General features: G+C 41.2%; 7 protein-coding genes across 7 annotated transcripts; 3 read left to right on the top strand and 4 right to left on the bottom strand.

The window, feature by feature from the left end:
- Positions 1–16: 16 nt before the first annotated feature.
- Positions 17–1,844, bottom strand: BBOV_II004560 (uncharacterized protein). The gene has a single exon (XM_001609929.1). It carries the CDS (start codon positions 1,404–1,406, stop codon positions 168–170), a length of 1,239 nt encoding a protein of 412 aa, XP_001609979.1. The 5' UTR covers positions 1,407–1,844; the 3' UTR covers positions 17–167.
- A 372-nt stretch (positions 1,845–2,216) lies between these two features.
- On the bottom strand, positions 2,217–2,695 carry BBOV_II004550 (26S proteasome non-ATPase regulatory subunit 9 domain protein). Its single transcript, XM_001609928.2, has one exon. The coding sequence runs from the start codon at positions 2,541–2,543 to the stop codon at positions 2,241–2,243; it is 303 nt and encodes a 100-aa protein (XP_001609978.1). The 5' UTR covers positions 2,544–2,695; the 3' UTR covers positions 2,217–2,240.
- A 111-nt stretch (positions 2,696–2,806) lies between these two features.
- BBOV_II004540 (uncharacterized protein) lies at positions 2,807–4,897 on the top strand. The gene is made up of 9 exons (XM_001609927.2): positions 2,807–3,162; positions 3,197–3,330; positions 3,366–3,601; positions 3,670–3,868; positions 3,904–4,120; positions 4,157–4,220; positions 4,255–4,569; positions 4,605–4,780; positions 4,817–4,897. The coding sequence occupies exons 1-9, from the start codon at positions 2,846–2,848 to the stop codon at positions 4,881–4,883; spliced, it is 1,725 nt and encodes a 574-aa protein (XP_001609977.2). The 5' UTR covers positions 2,807–2,845; the 3' UTR covers positions 4,884–4,897.
- Positions 4,898–5,079: 182 nt separating this feature from the next.
- On the bottom strand, positions 5,080–5,993 carry BBOV_II004530 (CG8). Its single transcript, XM_001609926.1, has 3 exons — positions 5,751–5,993; positions 5,265–5,689; positions 5,080–5,230 (listed from the first exon to the last, which is right to left on the bottom strand). Exons 1-3 carry the CDS (start codon positions 5,797–5,799, stop codon positions 5,135–5,137), a joined length of 570 nt encoding a protein of 189 aa, XP_001609976.1. The 5' UTR covers positions 5,800–5,993; the 3' UTR covers positions 5,080–5,134.
- A 655-nt stretch (positions 5,994–6,648) lies between these two features.
- On the top strand, positions 6,649–12,367 carry BBOV_II004520 (putative integral membrane protein). The gene has a single exon (XM_001609925.2). The coding sequence runs from the start codon at positions 6,836–6,838 to the stop codon at positions 12,308–12,310; it is 5,475 nt and encodes a 1,824-aa protein (XP_001609975.1). The 5' UTR covers positions 6,649–6,835; the 3' UTR covers positions 12,311–12,367.
- Positions 12,368–12,710: 343 nt separating this feature from the next.
- BBOV_II004510 (putative integral membrane protein) lies at positions 12,711–18,166 on the top strand. The gene has a single exon (XM_001609924.2). The coding sequence runs from the start codon at positions 12,858–12,860 to the stop codon at positions 18,066–18,068; it is 5,211 nt and encodes a 1,736-aa protein (XP_001609974.1). The 5' UTR covers positions 12,711–12,857; the 3' UTR covers positions 18,069–18,166.
- BBOV_II004500 (uncharacterized protein) lies at positions 18,109–20,469 on the bottom strand. Its single transcript, XM_051767616.1, has 4 exons — positions 20,171–20,469; positions 19,919–20,136; positions 19,639–19,883; positions 18,109–19,602 (listed from the first exon to the last, which is right to left on the bottom strand). Exons 1-4 carry the CDS (start codon positions 20,459–20,461, stop codon positions 18,131–18,133), a joined length of 2,226 nt encoding a protein of 741 aa, XP_051623171.1. The 5' UTR covers positions 20,462–20,469; the 3' UTR covers positions 18,109–18,130.
- Between the last annotated feature and the right edge of the window lie 473 nt (positions 20,470–20,942).

The following is a 20,942-nucleotide window of genomic DNA, read 5'->3' as shown; positions in this document are numbered from 1 at the left end:
TAGTCTGGTTTAGGCCACTGGCTGTGCAAATTGGAAAGGTTGTTTTAACTTCTGTTAAGCTCGCCGATGTTTCTGCGAAGTGGAACAGGACATTACTTTGAGTGATTGTTCCTTATGGCCTGGCAGTGCGACATTGGACTACTATCGTCCACCGTCCAGATACTAACCTACGACAGCGCGGTATTAGCTCGGTTGACGGATCTGTAACTGAACCTGGGACCACCAACAGATCTATGAGGCCCTCCTCGTGGCCGGTCGTTCACTCTTTTGTACGGTGGCCTATGCGAAGGCGCAAGCATGTGCTGCGGAGTATTACTGCGTCTCTTAGGTAACCACGATTTCGGATGATCAGTTACGCCAAGGTATTCTAGGTTGCCATTTACGCCTTGGTATTCATGTCGACGAAATCCTACAGAACTCGGAACGTGGTGACCTTGACCACGTGCAAAGGCCACGAACTTTTCGCATACACTCGTCAGGAGATCCTCCAGCATGTGCAGCGCTTTGAAGTAGGCATTCAGGTCATGCGAGGACAGGCATACATGTAATCTATCGATAGGCGGTGCAGAATTCAAGGGTTTACCTTTTATTGCGATGTCCACCACACCATCAGAGTTCCTCATTATATACTCTATATTACCGTTCTGCGGCCCGAGGATTGCAGTGGTAACATCAAATTCAGGTTCAAAAGAAAACAATTCCACCAACTCCAAACGCGCTACTCTTGCGTAAACAGGGGCTGGTGAGGAATATGCAGTGCCATGGCGCGTATCACTATACGGATTGGCTGTGTAACCTTTAGGATGACGACGATGGTCAAACGGCTGCATGTTTGCGATTAGGCTATCTATTGTTTGACCGCTGCGCAGCTCAACACACTTCAACGTTCCCACGCCTGGTATCGTCAGGGCATTAAGCTCATTTATCGCTGCCATCGCACCTGACTCATCGATATGCGTGATTTCCGCCACAGCGAGCGTAGGATGTATCTGTAACTTGCTTATCCCACCAAAGTTACTGAACAGCTCCCTAATGTCCTCATCAACAAATCGGTAATCGTCGACTGCATTTTCTAACAGGAGCGCTGTTCTCACCGCACCGCCATACTGTCCCCTAACTGGTCTACCTTTGCGAGGACGCGCATCAGGCGCTGGTTGTCTGTATGGAGCACCGTATGTTCGATCGTGAGACCCCTTTTGTCTCCAACCTGGACTTGAATTTCCGTACTGGGTGTAGCTCATTGGATAAGGGCCAGCCATGGAAGGAGCTGAACCAGGCATATAGTTTGAATGCATCTGATGCATAGCAGGTCCGTGAGGACCTGAATGTCCAGGAAACATCATTGGAAAACCGTGAGAATCATGGGTAGCACGCGTATTATCCGAGTGGTAACCGTGATGCGCCATCTTCGTTTTTTATAAAGATCAATACATGGAGTTGCACGACATTCCCAAGGTATGTGAGACAGGATCCTTAAAAGCTCTGTGTTGCACAACAAGGGTTATTAACGAAAATGACCATTTACCGGCACTGCTATACAATACCAGGATATATATCGCCAAAGAACGACTAACTTCAAACGAACGTATACGATTAACAAGGCAGGTGCTGGCAGCTCAAAGGTAACACCTTTTTATTAGTCCGGGAGTGACAATCAACAATATTGATAATATATTTGTTCTTTCAAATGGTTAGTTTACCATAACAAAAGCTCGACAGATAAGGCTCCAGCGTGAAATATACACAAACGATCCACCGACACAAAAATTAGTCTGTATGGGATTATACGCAAGCACTAGTCCAGCTATCTATACAACGGTCAGGTTAACAACGTTTTGTTGTGTATTATATTCATATGATCGTTTTTGCTAAAATATATACTGTACTACCAACGTTTAGCAGACCCTCATGTGCCATTCGACCGGGATATGGGGGCTAACGACATTTAAACATGAGTCATTCGTACGAATTGCTATGGACAAACAATGTTATCATTTAATACTTGTGTAATTGGATGTGTATATGTGGCAATCAGATGTAGGCTTTCGTTCTTTTTCCCATCTTCGATAACAGTTCCATAATCTTGTACCAATAAGCATTCGCCATGTAGATTCCGGAGTTATATATGTACTAAAGTATATCATATGTTTGGTAGTAACGGTAAATTATATGGGATTGAGTAGCTCAGTGCGTAATCGATATTAAAATACGGTTAATTGGCCTCTATATACCTCATGGAACTATACAACATCTTTCTTGTTGTGCAGTTCATGTAGCGCCTGTGCTAGCTTATCTTCTAGTTCTTTGTAGTCCGTATGTAGGCAATTGATCCGATGTCGAGCGTTTCTTACCGCACAGATGTCAATGTCGCTTCTCGGGTATTGTTCTTCATCAACCAGTGGTCCTTTCATGCCAACGTGTTTGCATTCTTCACTGTTTAGATAATTTAGAAGTGCCTCCATTTCAACTTCAATGTCCTTCCTTATTTTACTAAGTTCATTGATTCGTGCGATTGTGTCGTTATTTGCCGACTTTTGCTCCATTTGGAACCGGTAGTGATGTTTCCTAAATAACCCTGAGGCAGTTTAGAATGTTTTTTGTCTGTTAGCAATTTGCTGTATTCCAATATTATATCCTAGAGCCTCCTACACATACACATCATCTAATATTCTTTTTTTTGATACCAGGTCAACTATTTAATGTGTATAACTCAATGTGTCCACTTCTCAATTCAGGTGTACTTATTTCATCTTGTGTTCAGAGTAAATGACTGTAGATGCGACCGCCGTGTCTGCATCTGAGGCCTAAATGGCCCCCTGTAAGATGCAGCCCTTTTGCGACGAGCATGAATGACGCGTTTCCTCGAGCGGATCAAATCTTCCATATTTGGGGGCATATAGGTATCGATAATCCATTTACCGTTGGTCGTAGAAGTTTTGCTTACTACAGATTCCACAAACGTATTGGCAAAGGTAATTGGAATCGATATATCGAGCGTTACATCAAACCACGTTCTATAGAAAACACTCAACGTATAGTGTTCAATTACCATGCATCCTACCAGGCAGCTAAAGCATCTGCATCATACCTATGGGAGCTTCCCAAGCGCATCGCTGCAGCAACCAGTGCTAACGGCGTCCTCGATGCATGGATATACTTCAGGTATTTGAATAGAATACATCTATATTGTTAACAGGCACAAACGCAAAAAGGCGTACCACTACGTATTGGCGCTTAGACGTCTGTGTGATATGAAGGATGTGGACACCTCCGATTGGCGGTTTCAATTTATTTCCAAGAATATCATTAAACACGCTAAGTATTTCATTGGTATGTTAGACTATGCGATACTAGATCCATAATAGACCTTCCTGGGATATGCAATTACTTGGGGAAACTACGCGCAATTCGTACACTTGATCGTCTGTCCCTCGTTATATGTGAGAATGCGGAAAGATATACATTCGCGCAATTGGCAACTGTGGCTAATGCCTTTGGAAGGTGTCGTCTCCATTCGAAGTACCTATTTGCCCAACTGGCTCGTCACTGTAATGAAAAGCTCCACGTGGCGAGTAACAAAGACCTAATTTTAGTTGCCAAGGTACGTTGGGTGATGCACTCCAGAAAAGTAGCACACTGGGTGTCCAATGTGATATCATGGATTTATAGGCCTACGGGAAATGCATGGTATACAACTATGGATTATTAGGATCCATATCTTTGGAGATGCAAAAACGCTTCTCTCCAATTCCGAGTGCTCCCACCACTTCAATGGGTGAGGCATCCTCTAGACATTGTATCGCAAACTTAATTCAACCCAAATCAGTACAAGTGCAATTGCCAACGATGCATGATGTACTGGGATTAGGTAATTAGCCATGACACGTGTTTCATTCTGCCCAGCGGAAGCTTTCTCTGTAGCTAAGCACCGTGATCTACAACTTTTTGATGCACTCTCAATCATGGCACGGATGTATATCAAGGACCCATCTACCAACGACCCTTTTGTGATTACCAGGGTTATCAGGGCATTTGTCATATCCAAGGTAAACGATGTACCTCTTTTCTCAACGGTACTTGAGGATATCGCAAAACACCCTTATGACTATCCTCCGTCTTGGTTGGTATTCGTATTTATTGTTTAATCCTGGTATAGCATCGCTGAAATTGGGAAGCACGTGTCTGCTATACTTCCTCGTGAGGTTGATAACATGTCGACAGTAGGTCAAATAACTTATGTATAAGTTCTGCCAGACGTTTATAAAGTGTCTTGATGCCATTGAGAAGCATTTGAGTCGCATGACTAAGGGCCAACTGACGTATGCAGCTGAATTTGCTTATAAGGGCCATAGCGATCCTGCTAAGAAAGTGCAATTCCTTGAGCAAATTAATAAGGAAATAGTGCGCTGTGGTTTTCAAAATGATCTCTACGACGTCCCGAAGCTCTTTGAAGTTCTATCCAAGCATAAATGTGTGACTACAGACTGCTTCAATATCTTGTGCCGAGATGTCTACCACATGGTCTCCCATTTTGAGCCAGTGGATTATCAAAGAACATCCAGAGTTCTAGTAAGTCTTGAGTGCACCTAGATATATTATGTCAGCGTGCATTGAAACGACGTGAGATGACCAACCTGCCTATGGTTAACATGCTATCCAAGTCCGTTATCAACCACCACGAAGAGTTCTCTCCGTATCAGTACCACTGTGTTATTCGAGATCTTACACTTGCAGGCCCCCCTTTCGACTCACTACTTACGGAATTATGGAGTTACAATCGGTAAGCTGCATGGAATCTATCGATAAGATATCATAGATACACTAAAGGATACCGTCCTCCACAGCTCACTACTTCCGTCAGCTTACCGGCAGATACCTCCTAAAGAGTGTCATATCTTGTACTATCTGTCAAATGTCATGGAACCACTTTAATATCTAAAAAACGTAGATATATTCCTGCATAGTGTCAATGTGGCCTTGTATTGCGGTATACATAGTACCGACACTGTGTTGTGTCCATATAAACTGAGATGTTCTATGAAAACAACAACGAGATTTGCATATCTATATACGGTAGCAAAAGGTGGTAGTACAAAATTTAAGGTACAAGTTCATTAAACTGAGTTGGTGTCACCTATTCGGCGTCCGGGTCCTTGTAGTAGTCACCAAGGAAAACAAAGTAGGGGTGGCTTGGCATGTACTGGCGAAGCATCCAAGTTGATCCACGTTCCTGAGGCGTTTATAAATAAATGTATAAAACCTACACGGCGCCTTCTGTCAAGGTATCTGGTGATGGGATTGGTGTTCTCAGCAAGCTCCCTTTCCTTCTGTGCTTCTATCCACTCAATGGTATAACGCTTAGGCTTAATACCAATAAGGAACGAGTTTTGGAAAATGAAAGCCATGGTAAACAAAGTAAGTATGAAGGGTATGGCAACCACATGCGATGGGTACTGCAACAGAAAAGCAGTCCATGGTCTGTGTTGCCTACCGAATTCCCCAACTAATACCGTGTGGAACATGCCAGCAGGACGCAATGTCCAATATTCCCAATTGTATTTGTGCTTGTACATAGGCTTCGAGTTGCGATATCTCTTAGGTGTGCCATCCTCATTGTACTCCCTAGGTGGAGGTGGCGGTAGATGGTGTATTGGTGGAGTCGTAGCAAAAGTACGTTTAATTAACAAGCCTATATATCGTGAGATTTACAATATAGCAATGGATCATGTGATATTATCTACAAAACTTACCACCTTTATATGGCGACTGCAGACGCAGTACTATAGTCGACGTATACATATTGACGTTATAATGTGTATTATTCACTAGGAAACGCAATATTTAACGCTTTAGATAATAAAAAGCACGCAAGGGGACTTCCGTTGCTGGTATAAGTTATACCGCAATTGTACCCCAATAATTACAGGTGTTCTACCAACAACGAATGCGTAGGACTCATTAAATAATTATTTATTCATTTGGTAATATCTCGTAGTGTTTAGTGCGCGTCAGCATTGTTATACCTTTGCACTACGCGCGTACCCTAGTGAGGTCAGGGACACCATGTGACTATTGATCATTATGTTCTATTTGGGATTATTTATATATTTATAGGATACACTTAATAATATGATCCTTCAGCGATAGCTTTGATTTTGACATTGGTGACCTATATGGTAATAAAACCCTGTCATAGAATATGGATTGTTAATATCCGTTGAAAATAGAAGATTAAATGGAGCAAGAAGTATGTTAACACTCAACTATATGGTATATTACTACATGTAAGCCTATGTCCCATTAATCCTGTTAAAGTGGTACTATCCTTAATAAAGAAACACGTCCTTAAAGGAATATAAGCTGGTAAACACTGTAATATAGAGGTACTTTATACAAAATGTATACCTGATGGTATCAATTTTGATAACCCGGAGATTAGACATCCACGTCTATGAATGACCGTAGCATACATGTGTATATAATACGAATGCATTATAACTCGCTCGTTTAAAATGAATAATTGTTTATGTTATAACCAGCATCGATGAAGACGCTAGATGTGTGACTCTGAGTACCTAATGACATCCTCAGTTATTCTTGGGTGGTGTGGGCATATTGCATGGTGCCGTTGGTTCGTAAATTATAACTGTGAATAGACACGGCCTATATAGCATTAGTATACTAGTGCAATGTCAACTTTTTGCTCTTTTTAGTGCTGATGTGTACGTTGAAATGAGTTCTTTGGTGCAACAACAGCGTTTTGTTGCATGGAATCGGGCAAGATGTCGTATGAAGACTATAGATAATCGAATCTAACTCACTGGATAATGCGCAGATGTTGGAAAGCTTTGTATTGTATCGTACGTACCAGCTTACCTGCTTTCTGCTGGGTCTTTGTTCGAACATACTGTATTCTTTCATGAATCTGGACTTATATGACTTTTTGAAATATCTGGGATTAAGCTACCATGAAAGTCATGTGGTATGGTACTTTCTTAAAAGAATCAACTTGTTCCTAGCTGTTTTGGTAATCGCTGGCACTTTGCTATTTGCGTCTGTGTCCACATCGTCGCTATGCAGATACATTTGGTTACTTTTTATGTTGTACACCGCATTGGCCAGTTACCTGTGGTTCTACGGTGAGTCTGGACCGCGCTTTAACGGGACTATACAATGGATTCTTGTATGTATATCCATCGTGTCTAACGTGGTACAGTGCGAGTCTTTGTTTTATGCTCAGCATGCTTATACAGGAGGAGGACCTAGAGGCAGGTCCATCCGTCTGATGTTATTTCTAATGGGTGCATGTCTGTCGATATGGATACCGAAGGGATCGTCATTCGTTCACTTAAGTGGTTGTGAGGTATTTTTTCCTGGATCTCGTAGTACGCCAGTGCTAATATACAAACTAATGCCCATGTTCTGTCTATTGATTTTATTTACGGCAGCAGTATTCACCTGGCTTTCATATCAACTACCAGACGAATCCGGGGATAATTACCCATCTTACTCAGTTGACGGCTCGACAAAGTACTTTTCCAAATATGAACGTTGGCATCTGATACTTTTAACCGCATTTGGTTGGGCCATATCACCATTTTGCGGTATTCTCTCCACTTATATATCTACCAAGGGTCGTATCGGTGACATAAAGCATACGGTAGTTATTCAACACATCATTTTTGTATTGATAATAATGATTGCTGTGGCCATCTTGAGGTGGCTGCCTGTAGATCGTATAAACGACGTTGACTGTGACGTTAACAGTTTAAGGAATGCTGTGTTTGCCGTCCTTAAAGCTCGATCAGAAACATATGACGATGAGGAGGAGAAAGTGGAGATGGGATGGGCTAATCAAAGTGAAAAGATGCATTTATTTAAGCGAGTATTCCGTGAAAACCAACCGTGGTCTCTCTTACCGCGTGGTTACTGGGACAGATGGATTGAGTTTGACTACGAAAGTAATAAATGGTTGACTGACTACTTGGTGATGTATTTTTTGCTTCTTGAGGCAAAGCTTGGTACTATTAAGTCCACCGGTACATATGGTTGCGCTAATGATTCATATACTTCAGTATCAGAGCGTTATTCAATTTTGAAAGAGGTCAAAGATATGTTTTGCTGGGCGATCAACGATTTTGTAGGCCAATACAACCGTATTTTGCGATCGTTTAACCGTGAGATTCAGACGAACTCTAGCTGTTCATGTTGTATTTTTGACAAATTAGAAACTATGTGGAGATCACATTCAAGCTGTGTTGACAAAAAGCAGGTAAAAATTTGTACCAACTGCATTTATAAAGAGCCTGGACTTAGAAGAGGGTGCGTGCAATTTATGCAGGGTACAATTTTATGTTGCATGGAGGACGTGAAAAGTCTAGACAGTGATATGAAGAACTGTCCTTTGTTAACCATTCCGGATAAAGAGGTAAATAACTTGCTGTTCAAAAAAGCAGTAGATGAAATTGAACGTATCCTGTCTGCATACCTGGACTTGATGTTATTATGCACCATAGCCAACGAATGGTTACTTTTATCAAGGTCACTTCGATACGTGCATAGAGAGCTGTTTCTTACTATAAGTAAGGAGGATGTGGAATGGGATTGGGATGAAGAACGTGAACATGATTTACAAGCGTCGTCATCAGTTCCAACTCCACCCGCTAAACCTGCAGCACCAACTGAAGTAAAAAAGGGATCTGAATTACCTAGCGAACAACAAAAGGAAACGGTATTAACCACTGTACCAACAAATGATCCTGTATCAACCAATGGGCCAAAAAGTAAAGCTGCACCAACCAGTGAACCAAAAAACGAACCTGTGCCATCCACTAAACAACCAAAGAAACTTGAACCAACCAGTGAGCAACAAAAGGACTCTAAATCAACCAGTGAGCAAACAAAGGACGCTGCAGCATCCACTGAACCAAAAAAGGAGTCTGAATCAAGTGAGGACACCAAAGATGAACCGCAGAAACCTCATTGCAAAGGTTGTGATTTATTTACCAAGATGCTGGGCTGCGCTTCCCTCATCCATAAAAGGCAATGCGAAATGATACCTCATATGTCAACTTCAGGATTCAACGTTTTGAAATCGAGGTTGCCTACCATGTGCCACATACGTGCATTACGTCTTTTGTCAACCAGCTATGCCCTGTATTACAATGCTAATTTCGAACCGCAAAATAATGGAACGGGAACCACTAAAAACATCTGGCATTGCAATAGCTATAACCCACAACTCGAAGCATTAATCGATGATTTGATGTCTGATCTAGAGTCATTGTCTAACGGTGATCAGATTTTGGGTTGTGCTATATCGCTTCTCTCGTCCAACAAAAAGGATCTGTTGAAGATTCCATCCATCATTCTCGAGAAACTCAGTCCCTTAAAATTAAACATAAATAAAGCTGTCGATACTGCTATTCAATCTGGATGGTCTTTACTAAATTGGTTATCTGTTGGTTTTAGTTACGATTATGAGAAACAGCGTTGTGAATGTAAAGATAAAGATCAATGTGCCAAGGACAACTGTTGCAATAAGGCGGATTGCAAATACCCTAAATGTCAGTGTATACATTGTATGGCTGATGATCCTTGTGAAAAGATCAATGACATATTTAAGAAATGTGAATGTAATGAGGCTCCAGATGAGGAAAAAAGATGTTTTCTGACGGAGGCAAAGTTGAATCCATATGAATTGTGTTTATGTGAAAAGGATATGAAAGTGTGGAAATGTCATGGCACATCGGATGAGTCAAATTGTAAGGATATGATTACGAAATGTGGTGATGCTGTATCTAAGTGCAGTGGCTGTAATAACCTCATTGGATCGATAGCATCACTCACGCATATGTTATCGTGTACTGTATACTGCTTTATCAAGAGCAACTATTGCAAATCTAATGAACACAAAAAGGAGAAATATTCCATCTACACAAATATTTGCTCCATCAAGCAATTTTTAACAAAGTTTAAGAGATTTGTAAGAAAATCCAGTAATAAAGAAAATGTTGTCACAAAGCCAAAATGCGTTAATAAGATAACGTGCTTTGTGATGAATATGTTATATAATTCTTCAGAAGGCTCTAAGTCTAAAACTCGTTCCAAAAGCAGTGATACTTCGACCCACTGTATCGGTTGCACGCTGGATTCCCTGCATGGAAAACGGAATAAACTGGCTGATAAACATACATCATGTTTGTTGCCTAGGTGCTTGGCTGATAACGTAAAATTAATTTCCCCGTTTTGTGATTCCATAAAGAACACAATTTGTTCCATATGTGAATCGATTAAGATTATAAAGGAAGACTCAAAATGCATAGGAGTATTACATTCCAGTATCACTGAAATCTACAAGTTGTTGATATGTGCGACGTGCGCTTTAGTTGCTTCAGCGTTATCCAAGGCTAAGGCGTTGTACAGTTGTCTGAAAGCTACTGTTGACCGGCAATCGAGCAATGTGCAAAACCTTACCGCTGCGTGCCGAAATCTTGAGTATAGGCAAAACAGACTAGGGTATCGAAGTTTGTCATACACGTCATCACTCAATCATCACTACACTACGATCGATGATTGCTCTAGGCTGATGGATGACATTGGCACGCTACTATCTGACGTTTACCAAAGAACTAGGAACGCCACTATTCATATAGATATTGCACGTAAAAATTCGCACATGGTATCTATGAAACGATTAATCTGCCAGTTTTTTTCTTATCTATCCAAGGGTTGTCGCACAGAACGTGAGAAGTTGTTTTACCACTCCCTATGGATGAACTGCATACTCATCCTTTTATTGATAGTATGCTGCATTGGGATGACCACGGTCCCAGCATTGAGAATTCTTGGGGATCTATTATTTTATCGGGTTTTGGCTATTACCACTGCCATAGTAGCAGCAGTGCTTGTTTTGGTCGGTTTGACTACATTTGCAAACAATCCACGTCGTGGAGTCTACTTAATGAACGTTTCAATCGTTCTAGGCATTTTAATGAGTATTGCAATATCATGGTTCTGCCAGAGTTACGCATACAATTGGCGTATCAAGTCCCATTTTTTGGATTACAGCCGTCAACACCGTGTTCTCCACCCTGATTATATTGATACCACAATCAAACACACTGGTCTATATTCTCAGGGATTGCGTAGTGTAGTAAAGGCTGACTTTACGGCACTGTGGAACTTGTTCGCATCAGGAAGTATGACATACGATCGCAGCATTTTCAGCGTCAGTTTGGCACCCAAGCTCGACCTTCATTCTGTTGCAAAGCTTGATATTTTACGAACGTGGCCTCTAGCGCGTATCAACTATCGCATCAAATCCTATGTCCTGCGTATGATGAAGACTAACATTTCACTGTTGTTTGACTATTGTTCTTTTGCTCTCGGAGAGACCAAATTCTGGAACTTCGTTACAGACATCCCGACCGGTAGTGAGTTTGTATACTCTCGTGATCTTCTTTGGGAAGCTTGGTCTCGAGGTTCTGTAATAACGCGCGGCCATAACTTACTTTATATGGTAATGCTTGAGGCACTAAATGTTGTAAGCCGCGAGGTCATGGACTCCTTTGGAAGCGGTGGTTTCAAGAGCTTGTGTGCTGAAAGGGTGTTGATAGGGTTCCAGAAAGCACATTTATCCGAAATGGCCGGTAAATGTATTGACATTGCTTACATGCCCAATTATCCACGTTACCCACAGCAACGCAATGCATTGATTTCTTTGTTTGCTGACCAGTACCGTAGCTATTGGTCTTCTTGGTCAAAAGAAAGTAGTGGTGCCACTACCTCAAAAGAGGGTGATGAAGAAGACGAGTATTCAATAGATGACGTGAGAATAGGCCTGTATAACTGGCAGGTTCGTAAAAAGAAAAGTTGTTTGGATGATTACAACGACAGTGAGAATTGTTACTCTATTGTCTACCTAACAGTTACGCGTTTCCAAGGTTACCTACGTTCTCTCGATGCAGACAAAGTATTTACCACTGGTGCAGAGGTTATACAATCATTTGAGACATATTGCAAGGGTCTGACTGACGAGGTTGATGACTACTTCATTGATACGCCGAAAGTTACACCGCTAATGGACGATCACATGGAATCTCAAATTAGTGATAACATATCGTTGGATGTACACTCTCAGTTACGTGATACTTTGGATGCTTTGAGCGGGCTTACTATAATGGAAAATGCTGACTTAGACTGCGATCGTGCTCATGAGCGCCATTTTCTGGGAGAGTGGCTACGTCTTAACGCTATCAATGTAAGTAGTGATACTGTACAAGTGATGCTTAGTGCATCTAACGTCTGACAGAAACTTGCGTCGTTAGGTTTACCTTACTTGGCATTAATTTGTATACACTGTATTAATCTACCACCTTGTGAGACTACAAGAGCTTTAAGATATATAACTATTAAGTTCTGATGCATTATGGACTGTTCCATAGAGTACAGCTGAAACATGTGTAGCATTTGCCATACAACGCTTTTAATTGCATTAGTAAAACGATTACATACTTAGAATTGTTATAAGATACTATATGTTATGATTAGGCAGTGTCTAACATTGTGTTATTCTTATTCATCGATCTTCTTATACACACTGATGTGCATGACCTAATGTTGAGGACTCTTCCTGAGATCCAAAATACTAAATGCTGGTATTAGTTATAGATGATATGCCTGTTGTTTCTTTTTGTAAAGTTTTATTCTAACACATTTAATTTAATTGCACTGATTCATGACCTCCCTCTCATGGGTACACTGGATTCGGTAACTGTATGATGCTTAACATGGGACTGTTGAAGCTACAATGCTGATTCCTCAGCATTTAGCATGTCTGCAATGCATTCTAGGAAATGGATACTGTTTGGTGGAATGAACCCTCTTATGAGAATGTTCTTCGCTTTGCCGTATGCTTTCTTATTGGAACGAGCTCATGCCTTCTTGGTGGTTTTTTAAACTTTGAGTCATACGTTCTTTTACGTTTTGCAGGCTATGGTAACCTTGAGGCACAGGGTCTGTGGTTCTTTGTAAAGCGTGTATACTATGTCGTGTCTATGATAGCATTGTCATTGTTTAACGTAAGGCGTCTAAAACAATGTTCAATATTTCGTTTTTCTGCATCATTATCTGGTGCTTTGTTGCTGCAAACCGTTTACCTGTGCTTCTGTCATGACCCATTTGGTCACCGATGGGTTCTTGCCTTCCTCTTCTTCTTTGTCAGCTTCTACTCTTCCTGTTTGTTTGCAAGTTTTGTAATCCTATGTTTCAACATGGATGAGAAGAGTAAAATAACACTGATGATGCGCCATATGTTATATTTTTTGATTGGCACTTGTTTGTCATCGTACCTTCCTCGTCTTCTTTTATCACGTCGTATCGTATCTCGAACGCTTGCTGCAGCACGTTTAGAAGGAATATACACAATAACACGACACTATTCTGCTGTTTGTACGGTTATTGCATTTCTTACTGCTTCAGTAATATCAATATTTTACCAGACTGAATCCGGTCAGCATTACAATGCACTTTTGGAAATGTCTAATGAAGTTGGTTTCCGTTATTTCTGGGACGTCTCGGTTATAGGAAACACTTTTTTGTGTTCTATAGGTTGGGCTTTGTCGCATGTTTGTGGTTTTGCCATATCGTCATTCATTCTAAGCGTTCCTTTGAGTAGTGGGCTGTGGTTGGTGAATGCGTACTCTCATGTAATCACCGGCATAGTTTGCTTTTGCTTATTCGTATTCTATATTCGCGATCTGTCGTCTGATTCTGATGAGGATTGGGAAACCAACGATACTGGTTTAGCTGAAGGATGTTCACCTAATGACAGAAGTTACCTCACTATGGTCGAAAAGAAACGTTGCTTTGATAATCGAATTGCTAAAATTTCATCATCTTGTAATTTTCGTCAACCGCAACCGTGGTATTTGTTGCCTCATGGTTTTTGGTCCATTTGGGAGAAAGAGGACAATGACCTGTTTAGCTGTCTTAGTGTCTTGGTAACCGTAGCTCGTTGCGTTGCGTTAACTAGGCCTAGCACTACATCTTCATATGATGAATGCGACTCAGAAGTCAAGAATCCGACAGTCACTAACGATGACATTACCACTGCTAAGCATCACTTATTATCAGCTATAACTTCTTTCACCACCAAGTGCAACATTATTTCTAAGAACCTTGAAGGGGAATTTATAGAGTCATTACCAAAAGAATGTCCAATGAAGGCGCTCCAAAAAAAAATGGATGCCTTTTGCAAAAAGTGCAAGTGCATCAAGTCAACATGGGACAAACACGATTCTGCAGACTGTGTTGATTGTATTTACGCAGTTAATAGTGCAGCTTCAGCGGCGTCAATATTAGCGTCCTTCCATTGTGGCTCTACTGAATCGTCTATCAGCACTGAAGGCGTCACTACGAATGATAAGGTAGCCGAAGTAACACCCACTATGCCCACTGTGACTGTTGCTGCCTCTCCTTCTGGTTCACCTACTCCCATTAAAAATGTGATGCAATTTCCTTCACAAAAAACCCTTTCTCCAGCTATGAAATCGATTGTAGAAGCGATCAAATGCATGGTAGACATCTGCGTTACTAATGTTTCTCCATTGACAGAGGTTATAAACGACTCTGCAGAACTTGATTACAACAAACCAGAGTTCTCTTTATCCGCTGCGGGTGATGTTCTTGACGGATCAATGGTCGTGGTTTTAGTCATGCGCACCCGGTTATGTGCTATCGAGGAGCTCATTTTACTACTAAAGTGTATGGGTGGCTTGGAAAGTACGATCTTAAAGGTGGTGTCAAAGTACTCTACTGATTATGTATGCAACCCATGCAACGTCGATAAGTTAGATCCGAAAGCTGTATGTGGTTGCAGCTGTTTACTGATGTTGTGTAAATGCTACGCGGTACTTCACGAGATACAGTGCAGCGCACCCACAATCATATTACAATTGAGCATTGGCTTCGAAAGTGGAATTATAGGTTTGTCTACCATAAGATGTTTAATACTATTGATATCGTGTTACATCCAAGTAATGAGATCAAGCGTTTCGTCTGACGATGGCAACTGTTTATGTAAAAAGGAGAATAAGACGTGCAACTGTTGCAAATATTCTCATCAGCTATATGAAATTTTATCCCGATGGTATCATGACACAGTGCGATCTAATAATACCGGTGACACTCTCCTAGGAGATGCAATAACACTCCTATCTACTATACTGAGAAACAGTAAAAAATCCACTGCCAAACCTGAAGACTTAACTGCGTTATGGACAAACGTCAATTATAGCTCCGAAAAGTTAGATATGGTAGATCAGTTGTTGAATCGGCCGGTGCCTATTTCAAGGAACTTTAACGCACTATCACAATATATCGAGTCAAATAAGATTAACGTTCCCAACCGTTGTATGTGGTGTTCAAAGAAACACAAGGGAGATGAGTGCAAATGTCTGTACAAACACATCTATGAAAACGGCCTTGTAGATCGATGTACAATGGAGATAGTTAAAGGGGTAAGTAATCTTTTCGGTATAAAGGAAAATGAAAACTTATCTACATGTTTTGACAAAATGTCTAACTGTCTAAAAGACCTGACCGAAAAGTTAGAGAAATTATGTCCAGCAAGCACCACCGGGAAAATAGAATGCATAAATGATATTTGCTCTGAACTGAAAACATTCTTCAGATCATTTTCTGACGTGCAGAAGTCGAATAATAGGAAAGCTTTTTGCAAAGAGCAGAGCGATAATAAAGCGATTCTCGGACTTCTTCTTTATAACTGTACTATTGGTGAATGTCATGGGGAGTCAACCATGAGTACTGGCAAATCGTGCTCGAATCCATGTTGCAAATCATTAGCGTGCATCATCAGCCAGATTACTAAACATATTAATGGCAGCAGTGAGGAAAGTAGTCCCAACCCTGTTCAATGTACTAACGAAGACACTACAGGTTACATGGGGAAATGCATATACAACAAGCCTATTTCTACTCTAATTTCGGAATGTAATTGCTCATTGTCTATGCTCATGAACATGTGCTCAGATGAGAAAGGAAAGGAAACAGATAATAGAAACAGCATTAGTTCCAAACTAAAGTCGCTATGCTGCAAAATAACGGATGTTAAAGAGCAAATGTGTAGTCTAAGAGAATGCCTTAGTTGGTTGAACTGCGAATACAATAATTATTGCATGAAACTTTCAGAAGTCGAAGGAGTTTTAAAAGAACGTTATTCCAAGCAGTGTGAAACCATATGTAAACTGCAGCACTATATGGATGAAAATGGAGAAACTTATAACAAAGCGATTGAAGATATCAAAGATATAGTAAAGCAGATTAGCCAGCTTTCTGCGAAGCATGGCGTGGCCGTCAACTATATTGACGGTAATATCGCAAAATTAGTTAATGCGATTAATCAGACATGTGACCGCCTCAATAATGTGGATAAAACACTGGCAAAGTGCCTAAGCGGCATGGATGCGGAGAAACGTAGCTTGTTATTACCAATAACACAGGAACTTGTTAAAAGGGTGGGGAAAAAATATACACCCATGATATCGCTAAGCGACTGGCTTCGTGTGTTTGACGTGGTTTGGTTATTAGCCGTTATATTTTGTTTTGTTTGGAGCTTGTACATCATCACGCGTGATGAATGGCTGCATATTACCAGTAGAATGTTTTCAATTCTGCTTGCTATCAAGAGTGCAGTAACGCTAAACAGTTGTTTTTTTGGAATCGCCCACTGCAAAAAGGATCGTGAGCGTCTGACGATGTTGAGTATAATATTTGGCTTTTTTATTGCATTCTGCATGTCATATGTTAGTCAGTGGTGGACGCATATTTTATACTACCGACAACACGTAAAACCCATCGTCGAATGGTTTCGTGTAATTAATCCATCGTATCTGTATGCCCAGACGACGAAGTTTTACCAAAATCATTCGGCTTTATTGTCAATTTTTTATGGTGACGTTGGATACATTAAACACTTCCTTTCATGGAATGGCAACTGTTTTAGCTACAACCCATTCGGATCGCTACTTGATAATAAATTATACGTTCACAACATCGGGTTGAATTTCGTCGGCATTTGTAAATCCAATGCTTTTAAGCGATCTCTACGTAATGATGTAATACAGAAAGCTATTGGGGGTGATTACTATAGTCTATTGGACTACATTACTCTAGCTAGCTTGAAAGTGAAAGACCTTGGTTTCATGTTCAGCGTTCCCATTGGTAACATTGAGAAGTTACCATTTGACCTGATATGGACAGCATGGAATTTACATGAAGTCCTTACACCAGAGCGTTGTTTGGGGTATGGTCTTGCAGAATCGGGATACCTTAACGCTACTTATATTGACGAATCTGGAATGTCAGGTGAAAAGACAGAAAATTTTTATATAGAACCATGTAATCTTATGGGTTCTATGGCCCTATGCATCCCTCGCGACACTAACATAGTCCTTAATAAACACAATGCATCGCAATTGGTTCATATATACAAGTCCTACATTTTACAGGAACTTCTATCCCAGCCACCCAAGGAAAAATCGACACCGCAAGATGATCCGCATGATATCCGGGATACAGTGGATCAATGGATAGCCAAGAGGTTATATACGTGTGATACTGTTTATGGTGGTAGTGACTTTTGTAAGTCGGCGGTTAAAAGGACTGTCGACCTCCTGGGTAAATACCACACAACGGTTTCCGACCAAATGAATTCGAATTTCCCTAAAGATTTCATTCGTTTCTGTGATTCTTATTCTAAGCACCGAAGTGTACGTTCTATTTGGGCTGACGAAGTGCTGTACCCTGACAACGGCGAGGAAACCCGCCATGGCAATGCACTAACAGACGGCAATGATTCTAGCGTTATGGATTTTGATATTACGGAATCTAATTTGGATTCCAAAGACTATAGACCTGCAACGACATCACGTATACACCCTAACAGATTCATATTAGGGTATTGGCTCAAGGACTCAGGAATTAGCTTGAGTTCACTAGAGACAGCCAACGTATTGGCAGTAATGGCGCGATACAACAGACTGTAGTAAAAGATCTTAATTTTTCTCATAGAGATATATGCTAATAGGTTGTGTTACCTTAGGGTACATCAAGCTGTAATATTTGGAAGCGGGCAGTATTGCAGTATCGTATCTAGCGCCTGTCCACGTAGCCCTGTGTATACCTCAGGCTCATTGTGTAACAAAGTCTCATAGAACACTCTTACATGTTCACGCTGAGCACAATTCAGCAGGCCATCTTCCAGTTGGTGAGCCCACATTCCCGTAAGTTGTTGTAGCATAGTAGGTGCTAACTCCAGGTGTAACATACGTAACTGTAACATGCAGTAAAGTGTGATGAGCAAGTCATCAGTGTTGTAACAGGCTAGCTTGCGATAAACCTCGCGTACTATAGCATGTGAAAGCGGTCGGTTGTAATGTTTTGTTTTCACATGTGGGAGCAGGTCAGGTTCTACAATGCAATCTTCCCTGAGTTCAAAATGGATCCTCACTAGTCCCTGTAGCAATATGCGTATACCTCTTGGCGCCAACGCAGGTGTCCTAAAGAATATAGAGTGGAGGTATGTCTTGAGTATTGCTGGCAACGGTGTTAGCAGTGGTTGGTCTTCAGATCCCACCGGAGATACTTCATCAGGATCGACCTTATTGGTCCCACATGATGCAAAACCGTGAATAGTGTCCTCATTAGGTCCATTGGAAGTAGTTGCATCTACCCAAGGTGAATTGTGTTTCAAATCTATTTCCATGAAATCAACATCCGCAACCTCAGAGAGCGTACTAGACAGTGCGCTTTCAAGATCATGCCCCTCACCAAAGAAACGTGATGCTCTTAATGGACTATAATCCTGAAAAATGAACTCCAGTGTACCGAGCTTAGGAACATGGCGATTACCTGGTATCTCTATCTTGGGGTATACGGCGTCGAACTTTCGTAATGGCAATATATCCCTAAAATCCCTAGGATTAGGATATATCACCAGCAAACGAGTCAGCAGCTCGAATTGCGTAGCTCTATACGGTGGTGTGGAGCCATATATTTTGGTGCCCATGTTGCACATGACTGCTCTCAACAACATGTGGTAATAGCGATACAGCGTGCGCAAAGTGTTGGGGTTGGATACCCTGGTTAGCTCATCCGGAGATAATGCATCCAACTGCCACATTGAGCCCGGTACAAGGTACTTGGCAAACTCCCGTGATAGTATATGTGTTTGTATAGACCAGCATCCCGATATGAAATCTGTGTATTCTAGATGGCTCAATAGCTCATGTTTCTTTAAAAGCTCATCCAGCACTAACGGCGCGTGATCTACAAGACGCATTCGAAGGAAAGACTCAGACAACCAGGATAGGTACTTGAACTCCGCAGTACTTACACTATCGCGTATATGCATCCACGCATCGTCCATGAAATGCATCCCAGGATGAAAATGGAATTGAGCGTATCCCTTGAGCAACAAGCCTATAAGATGACACTTGTAGAAATCAGGATGCCCGCGCTTAGCAAGGTACATCTCATGAACCACACGAGCTACATCAACAGTATTATATCCGCAGCGGCCTAGATGTATATTTATGTGTAACGACTGCAACCTACCTAAGGCATGGATGACTAATGGTAAACGATTAATCTCTAACTCGTTAGCACGTTTAATGAGCACCCCTTCAAACTTGGTCAAAGCGCCCTGTGCAGCTGCATCGTAAAATAGCGATAGATCATCAATAACCAGTTGCACGTCACGCATAAGCATGTGCCTATGTTTCAATCCGACGATTTGAGCAATCTCATAGACCCATACGCGATATGTCACGTCTTGGTAGATAAACATGGTTCTCAGGAGCCTACAACTAATATAACATCAGGTGTTGCGGCCTACCTGTGAATGTATACTCCATTTAAACAAGAATGTCGTTCGGGTAATGAAAAGAAGCGATGCAGTATGGGTTCTACGACCAGCGGGCATTCTGGCGAATTCACTCTAGTTAAATAATATCCAATATCCACCAGTTCGTACTCGTTTAACTCATCGATGTGAAGTGATATTTCTACCAGCAGATTCCTAAGCTCACTTTCCGGTGTATTGTTGTTTACATTCTGCAAACATTGTACCTTATGTAACGCAAAATACCTGAAGACGGGCAATAAAACTAGTACCAATTTTGCTCTTATGTGTATGTGGCCGACCAAAGCCACGTTGGCTACGCATAAGAGACTGCCAGCCATCAGAATCCACCCTTGAGTCAGCGCAAGTGGCCTCTTCCTGTATACGTCGGCGCTCCCAGTCCGATCTACTGAACGCACATGGTTTCACCAGCGGCTCAGCGTCAGCGGAAGTTGCATAAAATCGTAGATTAGCTCTTTTCTGCAAGATTCTACGCTGAGATTGTGAAAGCGCGCACTTGCGCAGCGGGTAAATCATCCTCTTGCGATAAAATAAAATATAAAGCGCCCTTCCCGGGCTTCTGTGATAATACTACTAGAGTATTAAGCTCCAATTATGAAAACAGCGACAATGGAGCATTTTTATGCAACTGTGAGGCATAAGTATTTGTAGGCTTAGTTGTGTCTTTACGCGTAAATATACTGTGGTTAACTCAGATTCACGAAACGGCAATTGTTGGTGAAACACTATTGGATATGTGTATTACTTCAAGATTTTACATTGCATATATCAATATAAAATATGACATAGGGAACAATAAGGTGTGTAACGCATCAAATGTCAGAGCGGTATATTAATATCCCTTGAATTGTGCTACACATATTAGATGCCAAATTGTTGATCAAATTGGTGTTAAAAATAAAATGAAATCGATTACTGTATAATATATAAACGTGTAATAACCTTCTGAAGGGGGTGATCATGTATGTCATCTGACCCAAGAGGAATTGCCCCTACA

This window comes from Babesia bovis, chromosome 2 (assembly GCF_000165395.2).
Source record: "Babesia bovis T2Bo chromosome 2, whole genome shotgun sequence".
NCBI lineage: Eukaryota > Apicomplexa > Aconoidasida > Piroplasmida > Babesiidae > Babesia > Babesia bovis.
The sequence above is the reverse complement of the archived record's forward strand: the minus strand, read 5'-3'. Positions and strand labels throughout refer to the sequence as shown.

Bases quoted from the DNA above. Each gene is read 5' to 3' on its own strand.
- BBOV_II004560 (XM_001609929.1), bottom strand. From the start codon at position 1,406: ATGGCGCATCACGGTTACCACTCGGATAATACGCGTGCTACCCATGAT.
- BBOV_II004550 (XM_001609928.2), bottom strand. From the start codon at position 2,543: ATGGAGCAAAAGTCGGCAAATAACGACACAATCGCACGAATCAATGAA.
- BBOV_II004540 (XM_001609927.2), top strand. From the start codon at position 2,846: ATGAATGACGCGTTTCCTCGAGCGGATCAAATCTTCCATATTTGGGGG. The intron at 3,331-3,365 runs GTATGTTAGACT...GATCCATAATAG, and splicing joins ACACGCTAAGTATTTCATTG to ACCTTCCTGGGATATGCAAT. The intron at 4,221-4,254 runs GTAGGTCAAATA...AAGTTCTGCCAG, and splicing joins AGGTTGATAACATGTCGACA to ACGTTTATAAAGTGTCTTGA.
- BBOV_II004530 (XM_001609926.1), bottom strand. From the start codon at position 5,799: ATGTATACGTCGACTATAGTACTGCGTCTGCAGTCGCCATATAAAGGT. The intron at 5,690-5,750 runs GTAAGTTTTGTA...CACGATATATAG, and splicing joins GCAGTCGCCATATAAAGGTG to GCTTGTTAATTAAACGTACT. The intron at 5,231-5,264 runs GTAGGTTTTATA...TAAACGCCTCAG, and splicing joins ACCTTGACAGAAGGCGCCGT to GAACGTGGATCAACTTGGAT.
- BBOV_II004520 (XM_001609925.2), top strand. From the start codon at position 6,836: ATGTTGGAAAGCTTTGTATTGTATCGTACGTACCAGCTTACCTGCTTT.
- BBOV_II004510 (XM_001609924.2), top strand. From the start codon at position 12,858: ATGGATACTGTTTGGTGGAATGAACCCTCTTATGAGAATGTTCTTCGC.
- BBOV_II004500 (XM_051767616.1), bottom strand. From the start codon at position 20,461: ATGATTTACCCGCTGCGCAAGTGCGCGCTTTCACAATCTCAGCGTAGA. The intron at 19,884-19,918 runs GTAGGCCGCAAC...TATTAGTTGTAG, and splicing joins AATGGAGTATACATTCACAG to GCTCCTGAGAACCATGTTTA. The intron at 19,603-19,638 runs GTAGGTTGCAGT...ATATACATCTAG, and splicing joins ATTAGTCATCCATGCCTTAG to GCCGCTGCGGATATAATACT.